This window comes from Penicillium robsamsonii, assembly GCF_028829455.1.
Source record: "Penicillium robsamsonii strain IBT 29466 chromosome Unknown utg000003l_segment0_segment0, whole genome shotgun sequence".
Classification (NCBI taxonomy): domain Eukaryota; kingdom Fungi; phylum Ascomycota; class Eurotiomycetes; order Eurotiales; family Aspergillaceae; genus Penicillium; species Penicillium robsamsonii.
In genome coordinates, this window is record NW_026643221.1 from 2,391,586 (window position 1) to 2,405,864 (window position 14,279).

Below are 14,279 nucleotides of genomic sequence, written 5' to 3' on the forward strand. Positions count from 1 at the left end.
GAATATGGAAACTGCACACAAATATCTCAAGTAGCGGTGTGATAGAGTGTGATAGAACAGAATATCAAGATATTCTATGCAACGTCACGAGATCCGGGACCTTGCAGGGAGAGACATCACTACCGTTTATAGCATGTAGGGGTGATCACCGAGAAGGTCCGTGTGGGTGCTAATCTAACTGAAATCGGTGCTAATAGACGCAGCATTTTACCTAAGTTTTAATAGCTTTCGAGAGAGAGAAATTTAAAACGGATATTTATTAAAAAGATCGCAATTCCCTCCAGTGCATCATTCCATCAACGTGAAAATATCAGAAATCTAAAGACCCTAAGTATCGAATCAATTTCCAGGTAGATTTGAAAATCAAATGAAAGCAAGACAAATACCAGATTGATTGGCATGACAGTAAGAAAAGTAAAAAGACCGAACCAAGGAGATTATTCCTGGACCCCATACGCCCCAAGCCCAAACTCCGTTTCCCACTGAGCTTTTTGTTTTGGAAAGCCCATCGGCATGGCCAACTCTTTCTCATGTTCTCGTCCAGGAGTACAGCAACAAAAAGTTGGTCAGCCCACATTCAATGACGCAGTAGACGTATGCAAGGCCTTTGAGATAGACGGAGGCATAGCTTGATTTTCAGCGCCTAGTAACTGTTGGAGTTAGGCTCGGTGGAGCACCACAACTCGAACTCAGTGCTAGTAGGGTCAGTCATGCTTTCATGGCGAGGCATATCCCATGACGAATCCCGGCCCTCGAGGCTCTGCATGCTGGGGAGGTAGGCAGACGCCATGCTAGGATGAGCGTATGAAATAGTGTTGGGAGACATGGCCGGCGCCGATGAGGCTGAGTAAAAGCCGGGCTGAGTCTCGTCGACCCAGGTAGAATATGAGCCAGGAGTGGCAGCATAGGAAGGGCCGGTCATGGTGGCAACTCCAGAAGACTCGACGCCATTGCTAAGAAGCCGGGGATCCATGTCATGCATGGGTACATTATGTGATATGTGGGTAAGCTGAGGCTGAAGCAACTCGTGATGAGCAGCACCAGGGAGTCCAGCGAGGGAAGAGCCATATCCAATGTCCTGCTGGTTTGGGCTGGTGGGACGATAGTGTATATCTCCAGAGTAGGAATCGTGGCCCTGGAGAGAGTTTGGCATCACTGGGAGGCCATTTGGGTGGCTTGTGTTTTGCCAGGAGGAGTGAATAGATCCGGGTGTCATCATCGAGTCAGGCCCGAATGGCGAGGAATCCCGACTACTGTCGTAGTAGGCCTCTTCGAAACTTTGGGATCGAGAGTGAACGTAGGAAGACCCGCAACCCATACTTGATCCAAGATCACTTTCCATGTCAGAGAAAAATCCTTCATCCACGATAGTAGGAGAACCACTGTCGCGTCGATTGGCAGGTGGGAGTTTGTTGGGTGAGAACTTGTAGTCTGGATGTGTTGCGGCATGGTTATCACGTTCTAGCTTAGCCAGGTCTTCGTATTTTCGGCGAACCTCAACAGGCTCTAGCTTCCAGCCCATGCCCGCAATTTTTGAGACGATCTGATGGTTATTCGCACCCACTAGTCTCTTGGTGCGCTCTGCGTATGCAGACCGGTAAAGCATGAAGGAATTCATGGGTCGAGAGATCTTCCCATTCTTCTTGCGGACTTCGTTTTGGCGCTCATGAGCAGATCGAGACACCCAAGCATCCATGTCTTTGATCGGAGTAGTGTGGAAAGTTTCAGTGAGTTGACTGATTGGTCCATCAAGCTTGATACCTGGATCGGAGAGTTCTCTCCGGTTACGGTTGCGTCGCTGCTTGGCTGCCTTGACTGGTGTCTTGTTGCGAGCGCGTGGGGCCCGTGTCCAAGGTGGCGAAGGGGTCATCATGGTAGGTGACCCCATTGGGATGGAACTTTCATCAGATACCGGAGGAGGCGTGGTGACCTGGGTACCGGACATCATAATCTGATTTGACGTATCTTGTCAGTCTCACGCACAGTCAAATGGCAACATGGGGATTCAATTTACCGATTGAGGGGGCATGTTTTGAGAGAAACTGGGGGTGGTATATAGTGGGGGAGAATCGTAGTGCTAGTATGATTAGTATTGCTATTAGGCAACATCCCGAAGACAAGAGACTCACCATTGCTTGGTACTGGGACTGGGACTGGGAATGAGCCTGAGCCTGAGCCTGGGACTGGGGCTGGGGCTGGACACTGTTGGTTTCCTGGCCAGACATCTTTATGTTGTTATACACAGGCTGGTACATGCCAGAGCCTTCGAAGGATTCTTCGGGCAAAGGATGTCCGTCTGTGGACTGGGGAGGTGTAGGAGGAATGGGTCTTGCCACCAAAGTCATTGTGTGTGAGCTTTGGACCCTGATAGACAGGATAAAAAGATAAGCCGATAGAGGTTGAATTGCAAGGAAGCTAGTCCAGCGAGAGTAAAGAAGAGAAAGAGAATTTCCAGAAAGAGGAAAGAAGTGGAAGAGATGTAGGATCAAGATATCCTCTGCTGTCCTACCCAGATGATGGGTTTGTCTTGCAGTTTAGCTCCCCTGAAAGAGGTCTCAACACGACTGCAGATAGATCTGCTGGTAGAGTGAGACAAACACTGCAACAATCCAATTGGATGAAGTGTGGATGTATGAAAGTAACTAACTATGAAGATCAAGTGGATATGTGGGTTCCAGTTCAAAGAAGCTGAGAGACACAAGGCAAAGACTTGAAGAAGATTGAAGATTGAAAGATGGGCGGGTCTCGAAATAAATAGAGTCGATGGCAGAGAGGAGACACGCAAACAGCTAGAGGCTGAAACTGACTCAAGAAGAAGGCCTGGAATACAATACGCATGGCGTGGATCTATTTCTTTTGGTTGGTTAGTGTCATTATTTTTATTATTTTTATTTTTATACTTATTATAATATTTATTATATTATATTATATTTATTATCTTATTTTAGTTTTACTGGTTCTTTTATATAATTTTGTATTTCTTTATTAATTTTAATTTCCTTTACTTTTCTACTCTAAATCTAATAGAGGCGTTCATGGCAGATTATTTACCCTTTTTTGTTTTTTGCCCTAGTCAGATCTGTTATTGGCTTGATATGCTCAATTTTCTACTGGGTTTGCATTCAATGCCCATAATAGTTTGATATGGATATGTTACACCCCCTTCAAGGGTCTTAGCAATATCTCAAACGTCAGGTCTTTGTGCCAAATTTGGAGAACTACAAATAACTTAGAGAGAAAGAAGAAGGTTCGGAAGATTGACGAAGCACCGAATAACCCTGGCAGAGAATCCACATAGGCTCCAGTATGGAGCCATTGCACTGGAGGGGCAGACCATAGACCTGTAGGAACTTTCTAACGCCCGGTACCCGGGGATGCAATAGGCCAGATCCAAATGGCAAATGGAAAAGAGACAACTGGAGCCGGGGTAAGAGGGGCTTAGATGCCACATGCTTGTGAAATGTCATGGTGATCTTAGCTTAGACACAGGTTCGTTGGAATGTTTCCTTTTTTTTTTAAAAAGAAAATTGCTTTTTAATCTTTTCTATGCAGCTTGGCACTGTGACATTCGGAAAAAGCAATCACGAAGAGGCATATAGATGATGCAAGTATCCAGAAAGATGCTAGTTTGACGAGAAATAGGAGATGGAGCACAACAAAACATGTAGCTCATTGCTGTTAAGCGTAATATACGTGATACTATATTATCCCCTCGAATGGAGACATTTAGATGGATTAGTAGAGCAAAGCTAATCCTGCAAGACATGCTAAGGATGTAGCGTAAACCACAAATAGTCGTAATCTCCGCTAATTATCTGATTGACTAACCTCATCTTACTTTGATACCGGGTCACCTTTTCTTGAAAACCCCACGGTTCAACCCGAGTGATGAACCTATTTCCCTTCAAATCCCCCCAGGTATCTCAGATCAACCATGGATTGCTGTGCAGAAAAAGCCAACAGTCTAGATCTGGGAAGTACGTAACTCGTAATCTTGGGTCCGGGGGCTCGGGGGGCTCGGGGGGCTCGGGGGAACCCATGAATTTTTCATTTTTCCCTTTCTACCATATTTATTATTAATGTCAGGGGTGATAATCAGTGGGCTCCGGGGGGTCGGCGCCGTTCTATCGCGGCCGTAGTGGAGTATGTGGGCCCTCCCTGATCGACGGAAAGTTGACATTCCACGGTTAAAGTCTACTGTTGTATATGACCAGAAAACCAACTAGATAGTCAACAGCGCCACTGGATGCTGATTGGTTATCTCCCACCTAGGCGATGTATCCGGTAAGTACCTACGCTGGAATTAGTTCAATTAACTCTTGGCAGATTTTCTAGGCGTGACCTGCCTTGCCCTCATTTCTACCACTTCTCGGATTCTGATGGGATACTCGGCTCGTATCATTTTCCCATAGATTGCACTTTTGCATGAATTTCACGGCAACGCCGATCTATACTTTTTAGTGCTTGATGTTGGATTTCGACTTGTCCAAGTTCACCGGCGATCCACCCAACGCCACGGGAAGTCATGAACTCATTGAATTCAACATCCCTGGAAGATCTCCCCGATCAATATTGTCGAACCCCTTTGCTAATCCAACCATGCACAGCGGTTCGCGCTTACTCGGGGAGATTTACTTCTGGACATACGTCCCGATCAAGTCTAACCGACATGACATAGCCTAATATGGGCATTGCTTTGACGGTGCCAGACCCTAGGATGCTTTCAAAGTTTGGATGTGGCTGTTTACAATGTACGGTAAGAGACCAACCAAGCCCTGTAGCTCTTCCGGAAGGGATTATCATTCCCCAGGGACTGGCTCGTGGGCTCGTGGGACCTTGGACGCAGGAACCACGTTATTATATGGCCCTCTTCGTGTTGCAGGCTTGGCCATGCATGTTTTTCTTTGTATGGCCCTGCACCCTGTCCTTGCCCGGGGAGTCGAAGTCCGCCTACGGAGTAGAGGGACGCTGAATGTCGCTCAATTACTGAAATGGTGTAGAGCGTGCAGCTGTCATGTGTGATCTGCGAGGAGTTGGAAGGCTGAGGCCTGCACCGCAGGGCCATGTGGGTTACCCCTCAAAGAAGGCGGGGAGATGGTAGAAGCCTGCGCTTTGAGCTTATATTTTTTAATCCTTTTTTTATCTCCAAGACGGCCCTATCAGGCATTCTGTAAGCATCTTATTTGTCCTGGTCCATATGCCGCGATCCTATGCCGCGATCCTATGGGACAGAGTTAGAAGGTATCCCAGGTGTTCTGAATGATCAACTCAATCAAAGAAATGACATTGAGATGGCAACAAAGCTGCCTCCACCGACTCGGAGGAATTTCATTTGGGAAGCTGGTGAAGTTTAGTTGGCAGTACTCTGTTATCCCAGATCCCATTTGATATCCCAAATGCCTCCCCGGTACCCGGGCACCCCGACACCACACCCTGTCCTTGAAGTCCTATAGTTGGTACTCCGTGCCTTAATTTTATATCAGGCTTTTAGCTTTCATGCAAGTGCCTTTCCATAAATCCTAATTCCTTGGACCAAAATGAGATACGAATATAAACTCTTCTCCGCCGCATCGGGGGAAATCATCGGTACGAATAGCCAGCGGCCCTTTCAACCGGAATTTACAATTCCTAAATGCCGGTCCCAAAAGACGGCAATTGACCGTGCTCACGAATGAGATGCTCGGACCTCTGAGCCATTGCCGCAACTGGTTGCGCACTCATGAACTCTTCTCTAATAATCGTGAACCATATTGACAGCCAAGGTCACCCCGCTCAAGCCCCCTACTTTTATTCCAAGAGTTTCTAGAAGGTCGATATCCTCGACAGAAGAGGATACGCTCAAGCATTAACCTTCGGTTAGTCGCAGTTCAGTCTGCTGACTCGACTGCTTTGGGAAGGCTCAAAATACACAGGTCTCCACGGCCTCAATGCTAAACGGCGTTTCACGTTAGCTCTCCTCTTTCACCCCCTAATCGCCTGCTCAAGGGTTTCAAATGTTTCTAAAGATATCTTGGTTTCAGTATATTCTTAGCAGGTTCATTGTTGATGCTATTTTCACGGTGGCAGCATGAGAGAAAGAGAAAGAGGATTGGGGGACTGATCCGTATTACAGGGAAGGAGATCTACATCTGATAATGAGAGCCAGCGTAAAAGAAGGGTAAAGGGACTAGCTAGACTAGGAAACTGTCTTACCGGCATCTTCATCCGAGGCCATGTCCCCAACACCCCGATTCCCTGAACCCTGTAGTCCCTTCATAGTGAATTTTGCAGGGGCCTCAATTGAGACCGCCGAATCGGCTGAACGTGGGTTTTGGTGTTATCTTGCGATCTACTTGGCTTTTCCTGACATGATAGTACAACATAGACCTTCAATGTTTTTTGTGTTATTCATTCGTCACAAACTGTTTAGCAAGTTACTAAAACAGGAGAGAAGAGCAGGGAGATGTATCGGAATTGGCAAACCATAAATCGTGCCCTACCAGCGTACCGTTATTCGACATTGGAAAGTGATGCCTTACGAGCCCTGTAAAGCCTAACTCTATCCTATAAAACCCGAAACCATGGATTGAATGCTAATAACCATGGAACAGACCACATGGATTGAGATCAGATCTTGTGTCAATTCCCAGACCGCCACGAGAGGATCTCCTGCGCAACCTTGGAACAGCGGCTAGATTTAATTTTTCCAGATATACTAGGATCTGATGCGCTTGCGGCCCAAAAAGGAGAAAGACCAGCCCGCAATAACCTGCAAATCTCAGCCAAAACATAGTGGTATTATCAACCAACAGTTAGGTTTTCTCACGATTGGTTGGAGGCTGGTGCTGACGGATTATCTGCCAGAATGTGCACGGTTGAGTTATGTAAATGGAGGTTTAAGCTAGCGTACTTCGTACTGTATAGATGCCTACCTCTTGTCCCTGCGCCATTTTTGTGCTGCGCTCAACCTTTGCGGTGATTATATAGAGCCTTAGAACCTTAGAAGTGAAGTGTTGTCATGTCTATCCTTAGCGCGAACATTGATTACACGCCTGCGTTTCTCCCTCCACCGTCTCCCTCTCCCTCTTTCTCCCTCTCTCCCCTTGCCTTTTTTTTTCTTTTTCTTTTGTCAATTCCCACTAGCTTTGCATAGTGGAAGCAACATATGTCGATCGTCATATCGACGGCTCCAGGCATAGGCTTTCCCTCCACAAGCCCCTCAGTTGTGGAAAGTTGATATGTGTGACCTGGCTGTCACAACTCTTAACGCCCTACGTCCCGTCCTTGGGGGACTGGACTGCCCAAAAAGCGAGGTTTCCATGGTTCTTGTTGCTCGATAATTAAGCTGTATAGACTAATATCCCCTAGCGTTGTCTAAGTTTGTTGACACAGTACCGTGTCACCTACGGGGAGCAAACCCCGAAGAGAAAATGTGTCGGGAACATATGTCAAAGATAGTATATTTGGATTCTCGGATCCAACGAATCGGACGACCTCTTGTCTCTCTCCGCGGTCGATACACAGTTTTCCACTCTTGGATTTAATTGAAATGAACAATTACCACTTAATACTTAGAGCCGAGCCAGACAAGCCGGGCCGTTAGTGGCAAATTTAGAATAGACAGCGTGGACACATCCCGAGTCAATAATTATACGATATACTATATTGTACTCCGTAGGTACCCGTGGATTCATCCGGGGGGCGTACTAACCTTGAAAGTACCTAGCTTCATCTACCTAATAGCCCTTGTCGGCTTGGCTTTCAGTCACCTGTTCCAAAGATCCCCGGATATTGCTTATCTCCGTAATCCTACAATGTACGTTGTCTATGTTGTAGTTCGCAGATCGGCAAAGAGAGTTACTTAATCTGTTTAAATAACGGCACGTCAGTGTTTAGAGTTCACTAAAGAATCGGAGGCTTATGGGTAATTCCAAACAAGGCAAGAGCCAGAAGGGAGATCGTGGTTCCCCGCGACGTATGTGATAGTCGCTCTTCCGTCACATCCAACGGCGGCTTGACTCCGGGTGTCTAGTGTAGGATTTGCTCCACATTTGTGGGTATAGATAGTATCGGTAGTGGATTATCTAGGCGGGATCTCGGCTGTGTCCAGACTCTTGTGCACCTTAGGCATTTCTTATTTCCAATCGAAAAAAAGCATAGAACACGGGATACGACGAGGTATATACGCGCCAAGAGAAATTAATCACTTGCCTCTCGAAAAAAAGTATTAATATCCAAACAGAAGTGGTGGCTCCGTTGTTCAATTTGTAGAACGGGTTGGGTTCCCAGTTAGGTCTGGTGAAATGAGGGGGCAAAAGATGGAGGCTATCGGTTAGAAATGCAAGGAGTTGGGTCTTAACGCAGTGGCCACTGCTTGGTATAGCATCTGTGCTGATTTATGATCTCTTACATATATGGAGTATAGAAGTACAAAGTACTCCGTAGATATGTACCTGATCTATGCATATGGTGGAGTATCCGACTTTGATCGAAGAAAGAGATCTCCAAGCACGAATGCAATTGTTTTTCCTTTCGTATCAAAGGGACTAGCTTAGTGGGGGTAAATACTAGTCCCCTGTAGCCACCCGTGTCTGAGTCTAAAAATTGACGTTGGACAAATACTATCCCTCAAGCCCTAATAGAGCTCCCATTTCATTCCCTTCCCACATGTTTTATAGCCATGACATCTATATCCCCCAAACCATAAGGCTCAGATTTTCCCATGTCCATGGCTATAATATAATTATTTCTACGGAGTCAAGCAGTCCAGACTCAACTACCCGCGGGAGCCGGCAGCTCACGAGTGGCCGGGCCAGCTTCCGAAACTCCCACTCTCCACTGTTTTCCCGCTTTTTCCACATTTTTGACAAGAGAAATGAGCTGCATGAATGGAAGAGGTAAAAGCTCGGATCACGATCGTATCTGCCGTGTGAACCTAATATATCCAATCACGATGGATTTAGATTGCCCTAGGCTTATTCCAGCGTCCGGAGTGCTCTGTACGAAAGAAACAAGGACACTATGTAGAGTAACGTATAACGCCTAATCAATTTGACTGGGATTCAGATTCATACACCGTACAATATACTGCGCCTCTAGATAGATATCTTCCATCTAGTTACACTGGACCCTTGGACCGTACTCCCACGCACATCTGATCAAGTTTGGGGGAGGTGGGGGAAATGGCATTTACATTGACATTAACATTCATCTTCATATTCACATCTCATGGATTCAAGCTAGGGCTCGCTGTTTTTTTGGCGCTTGGCGTGCCGAGCTCGCGGGTGACATTGTGATCTATTATGTACAAGTATAAACTCACTTGTCCCATTTTCATTTCGTAAATTCCTTTTTTATTGGATATGGTTTTCCTACTTTCATTTATCATTAATTTCTCCCACGAAGCCTCAGTAGATCTACCAACATCCCTGTCCAAGCCCCCTTTTAGAGTGGAATTAGGACAGCAACATGACAGGATGAGAGATCAACTCGTTATGTGTTCCGAGCCCCGTACCTAGACATTCCCGATTCGAAGGAGCAAATTGCCGGAATATAGGGGGGAGATGAGTATGCAGCTAACGCTACGCAGGTTAGTGCATGATCTACATCGATCGTCCAATTATCGTCAAGGACGGTCGCTTGCAGCAACTATGTAAGTTGGCTGCGCCGCATGCTAGACCCAACGGAGTAGGTAGGTGCTATACTTGTGCCAGCGGGTTTACTCGCTCTTTTTAGCGCATCAGTAACGTGTACGGAGTATGAGGTGGTATTGTCGTTAACTTACGACCTTTCTCATCGGGCATCTACCTAATACAACTTGCTACCACACTAATACCTTTGCGGAATGGGATGCTGGGGACGGGAAGATGTTCTTTTGTTTGTTTGTTTTCTATTTTTTCTTTTTGTTTCTCCTTTTTTAATTATTATAGCCCTTAGTTATTGTTGTCCTATTGTGTTTATAATAAACGAAATGAAATAGTTAATAAAGAAATGGCAGAGTATGATTGCGAGCCGGGGCTAGAGAGAAAGGGTTCAAATGCTGCGAGCCGCGTTGTTGTACGGAGTACAGGATACAGGGATATAGATAGTATGTAGCGCAGTGTATCAGCGTGTGCATACTGTTGGCTGTTCAGCTGGGCAGAACTGCCTTTGGGCATTGCATTTGTAGCCAGGGGTATATGCCGATGGACGTATAAGTGAATTTCGATCTTGACTAGGCATAATGCTTTTGTGTTGACTACCACGTTCTTCTAGATAGACGATGGGTTGAATATAAAGTCATCTTATAGGGGAAATAGATGTTGAACTAGTACATTTAATAGACTGAAAGGTTTACAATAGGTTGGGACCAGAGCATTGCGGTTACTACTGTATATGTCGTTCTACTTTTTGGACAGGGGCTGCAGATATATAGATTTAGAATATATATCTCGACCTTTAAACATTTCCCATAAACCCTTCCATCAACTACATTAAATGTTGAGTAGTTCAAGATTGAAATCAAATAAGATTGTCTATTAGAATACACATGTCTTCGCCCATCAAAACAATGGTGCCAGGGCCAGACCATCTGAAAACGCCGCTCGAGTCCCATCCATCTTGATGCATTATAAAAACAGGAAAGAAAGAAACGAACAGAAAGGAGTTTCGAACGCCAGCCCACAAGTCTCAAGCAACTCCAAGGAGAATCGAAGGAATGTTCAAACGAGACAGAGCCTTGACACCAACGACAAAGGGAAAACTCGTGATCAAAACACGGTACATCAACAAGGTTCGTGAACCTCAGGGAAAGGCAAGAACACTGATGCCTAGCAGGCCAGAAGGCTTGATGTGGCAGATTTAGAGATTCAATGTGTCATATGTCGTTACCCAGGAAAATGACTCCGGAAAACCTGGAAAAACATACCCGGGTGAATACCATTTGCGCCCACTTAACCACGATCTGCAGAAGTTAAAACAGACGTCGAAAAACTTGTCGAAAACACAGATCACACCTGCTCGCAATTCACTGCAGCACAAGTTGTGGGGTTGGGTTTCGATAGTGATTCTAAAATGTATCCAAAACGGTAATCAGATGTTTGCAGACTCAAAAAGGGGCCAATACAAAGGATATCTGAAAAGAGAAAATAACCCAAGCTATTCATACTGTTGCGCTGGAAATTCATTGGTTTTGGCCATTGCTTCCGCGCTGAGGCGAAGGAACAGGATCGGGGTACTGAGATGTGGTTCCTGAGCCCAAGGGAGGAAGGCGATTCAGAGACGGTGATGACATCAGATGCTGGCTATTGCTCTGGTAGTGATGAGCCTGGTGTAGCATTGAAGCATTTTCTCTCTGTCGACGTTCCTCCTGCTCAGGAGTCATGCATTTGACAGGCGGAGGGATCGGAGCATCTGGGGAGCTACGGCCCATAAGCTTCGGGCTCGGCTCCAGTCTGCGGATGGGCGGTAGGACTGGTGCGCCTGCCATGGCACTGGCAGTAAGCGGACGGGGTGAATGTTTAGTTGGGCTGATCCCAGACATAGCCATGCCGTGAGAACTTTGAGGAGGCGAAGAGTGGTTGCCGTTGGGCGTCGCGGCAGAGAAAGACGGGTAGTGATTAGACATCGATGGCGTGGCTGCATGACCTGACTGCGGACGGGGAGTCTCGAAAGAACTCCACGGAGATGCTGCGTGGCTTGGGGCAACAGGCGGGAAGCCCGCAATAGGGCCAACATCAGGGTTGCCCTGTGTAGGTGACATAGATGGTTGGTTTTGAACAGGACTTTGAGCAGAGTGAGAGGAGGAGGGCCGCACAGGGAACGACCCAAAGGGGGGAAGATGAGGAGCTGGCTGCATAGGCGGCAAAGAGTGCTGAGAGGAGGATGACTGCGGATGCTGCTCCATAGCGGCATGCAGCAAGCCGTTCATACCCTTTGGCGGAGAAAAGGGTGGACGAGGAGGGCTTGAAGATGGAGTGTGATCTGTGTGATGGACCCGGCGCTGGGGAGATGGAGGAGGATAGAAGTTGCCATGACCAATAGCGGACGAGTGTAGAGTAGGTTGTGTTCTTAAGGGTTCGTTTTGAACATTGGATAGAGCTCGATGTGATTTCTTCACAGGCGAAGGCGGAGCAGGGTCTTCGTCACCCTCCGCCTTCTGTTTGTTACTGAGCGGAGGAGCAGCCGAAGGAGATGCTGAAGCACTGACTCGAAATTTGAGAGGTGGAAGTTTGGGCTTGTTGGAATCTTCCTCTTTTTGCTTGCAGTCTCGGCAGACAAAGTGAAAGTCTTCCTTTTCGGCCGCTTCCTGTGAGATACCAAGACACTTGCTATGCTGCCAAACATTGCATTTTTCGCAGGCAACACTGTGACTTCCGTCATCCTGGGACAATGTTAGATTAGGGCTGCCACATGCTCGGAAACTGGAACTCACCAAATTCTCACCATGCACTCCGCAGCCAGAGCAATCAAATACCCACTGGTCATCTTGGGCAAGCCCTGCTAGATTCTTCTGGGACTTCTCTAGATCAGCCTGGAGGTTGCGCGCAGACACCCTGCTTTCACCCCTTTCGATTCTTTCTTGTTCTTCCGCGATGCGTTCAAGCTCCGCCTCATGCAGCAGTCGCTTCTGTTCACGATCTCTGATGCGCTGCTCTCGAGTCATTGTACGCGACTGTCGATCTTCCTCAAGCTGATGTTGTTTCGCCTGCTGCTTACGAGCCTCGGCCAGGTCGCTCTCACGCTTTTGGGCAGCTTCAGCAGCATCTCGTTCCTGTCGTTCCTTTTCTTCCTTGGCGGCAAGTCGGCTGGACCTCTTAGCACCTGAAACTAGCTGCAAGTTCATAAGCTCCTTTTCACGCTTCTGGCGCTTGCGCTGCTGCGCTTCCTCCGCCTTTTCGAGGATGGGCAGGACATGCTCGACAATGCTATCGCGTAGGTATTTCTCATCCGCATCCTTGGTTTTTTGGAGTGTGTCTAGGAAAGCCTGGTATTCCTCGAGTGTGACAGCCACACACTCCCACTTGAAAGGGTCTTCAGCAAAGGCCGCGACGGCATCTGCATCGTTGGTATCCTTCCTCTCCTCGTCGGAACCCTCTTCCGCAGCTGCCGTAGAGGTACGCTTTGACGTTCTCGATACTCGGGAAGACCGGCTCTTTGCCTTCTTCTTAGGACGCTGGGGAGGGGGAGGTAAGGGAAGGTCGGTGCGACGGTAAAGACGGTTGTCATCTAGCACATAGTATGAACGCCCCTCGTGGTCCCAGCCAAACTCTTCGATACGCTGGCGAAGGTCAGTATGCGATGGTCAAGAGTTAAGGTTATACGAAAGCTCGCTTACCCATTCTGTCTGCTCAGTTTCCTTCTTTTCGGGCATCTTGTCGCGAATGCGGTCCGGGTTCCAGAATGTCCATACCGTCAGCTGGTGGAGGACATGTATCTTGGTGAAAACATCGAAATGCAAGAACTTGTTTGGTTCTTCCTCGTAGCCGAAGGGATTGGTGGTATTGGGCGCTTTCGCATTGTACTGGCGCCGGGTATACTCATCGAAATTGTCGAAGCTGCCAACAAAGTAATGTTAGTGAAATCGCTTGGGACAGCAAGAAATCTATTCCTGTATACATACGTAAGACCGCGATGCGACGAAATCCATTTGAGGAGACACAATCCAATCTCTAGTAATTTATGAGAGGGCTCGGGTTTGAGGCATTCGACTTCTAGGTCCTAGCGTGGGGCAAAAGCTATCAGCCGTAATTCAACCAACTGAGATACGCTTGTATATCTTCTCATCAATGCGACACGAAGCGCATCATTGATCTCATCTCAGGCGATGTTAATGGACATACCTCAATCCCAAACTCCTCGTCAATCTTCATGACCTGGCCAAAGATGGCAATGTATTGCATGAGGCTTGCAAATGCCCAGTTGCTCCTGAGCTGCGAGAGCAAACCAGGTTCTTCTGGTGCTTGTTGCTCGGCCACCGAGACGGCCTCGGAGTGGGTGCGCTTTCGCGATCCCATCGCGGCGGGACAACCGTTTAGGGCCGGTTTTCTCGGAGGTGTCCAACGAGGGGGTTCACTGGAATTGAATCTGGGCGGAGATGAAAGCCAGAGGAGAGTCCAACTTTCATATGAAAAATGTAAGCGTAAAAACCGAAAAAGGGCCTAAGAAATATGAAGGTTGAGTCTGGGCTTTTTTTCGTGTCGTGAGGCAAGACGATCAGTAAGGCGGCGCGTCAAGGACGGCATCACGTGATTCGATGCGTTTGTCGAAACTAGCAAGGGGAGAAGTTAAGAATTTCAAGCAAATTTTGTCTTGTCGATCAT

The 14,279-nt window shown here is 47.3% G+C and overlaps 2 protein-coding genes across 2 annotated transcripts; both read right to left on the bottom strand.

The window, feature by feature from the left end:
- Positions 1–643: 643 nt before the first annotated feature.
- On the bottom strand, positions 644–2,345 carry N7447_005622 (HMG-box domain-containing protein; the record flags this gene model as incomplete). Its single annotated transcript, XM_057229884.1, has 3 exons — positions 644–1,951; positions 2,015–2,077; positions 2,130–2,345. 3 exons carry the CDS (start codon positions 2,343–2,345, stop codon positions 644–646), a joined length of 1,587 nt encoding a protein of 528 aa, XP_057084974.1.
- An 8,795-nt stretch (positions 2,346–11,140) lies between these two features.
- On the bottom strand, positions 11,141–13,973 carry N7447_005623 (putative PHD finger domain protein; the record flags this gene model as incomplete). Its single annotated transcript, XM_057229885.1, has 5 exons — positions 11,141–12,340; positions 12,392–13,237; positions 13,295–13,514; positions 13,580–13,677; positions 13,800–13,973. The coding sequence occupies 5 exons, from the start codon at positions 13,971–13,973 to the stop codon at positions 11,141–11,143; spliced, it is 2,538 nt and encodes an 845-aa protein (XP_057084975.1).
- Positions 13,974–14,279: the final 306 nt, after the last annotated feature.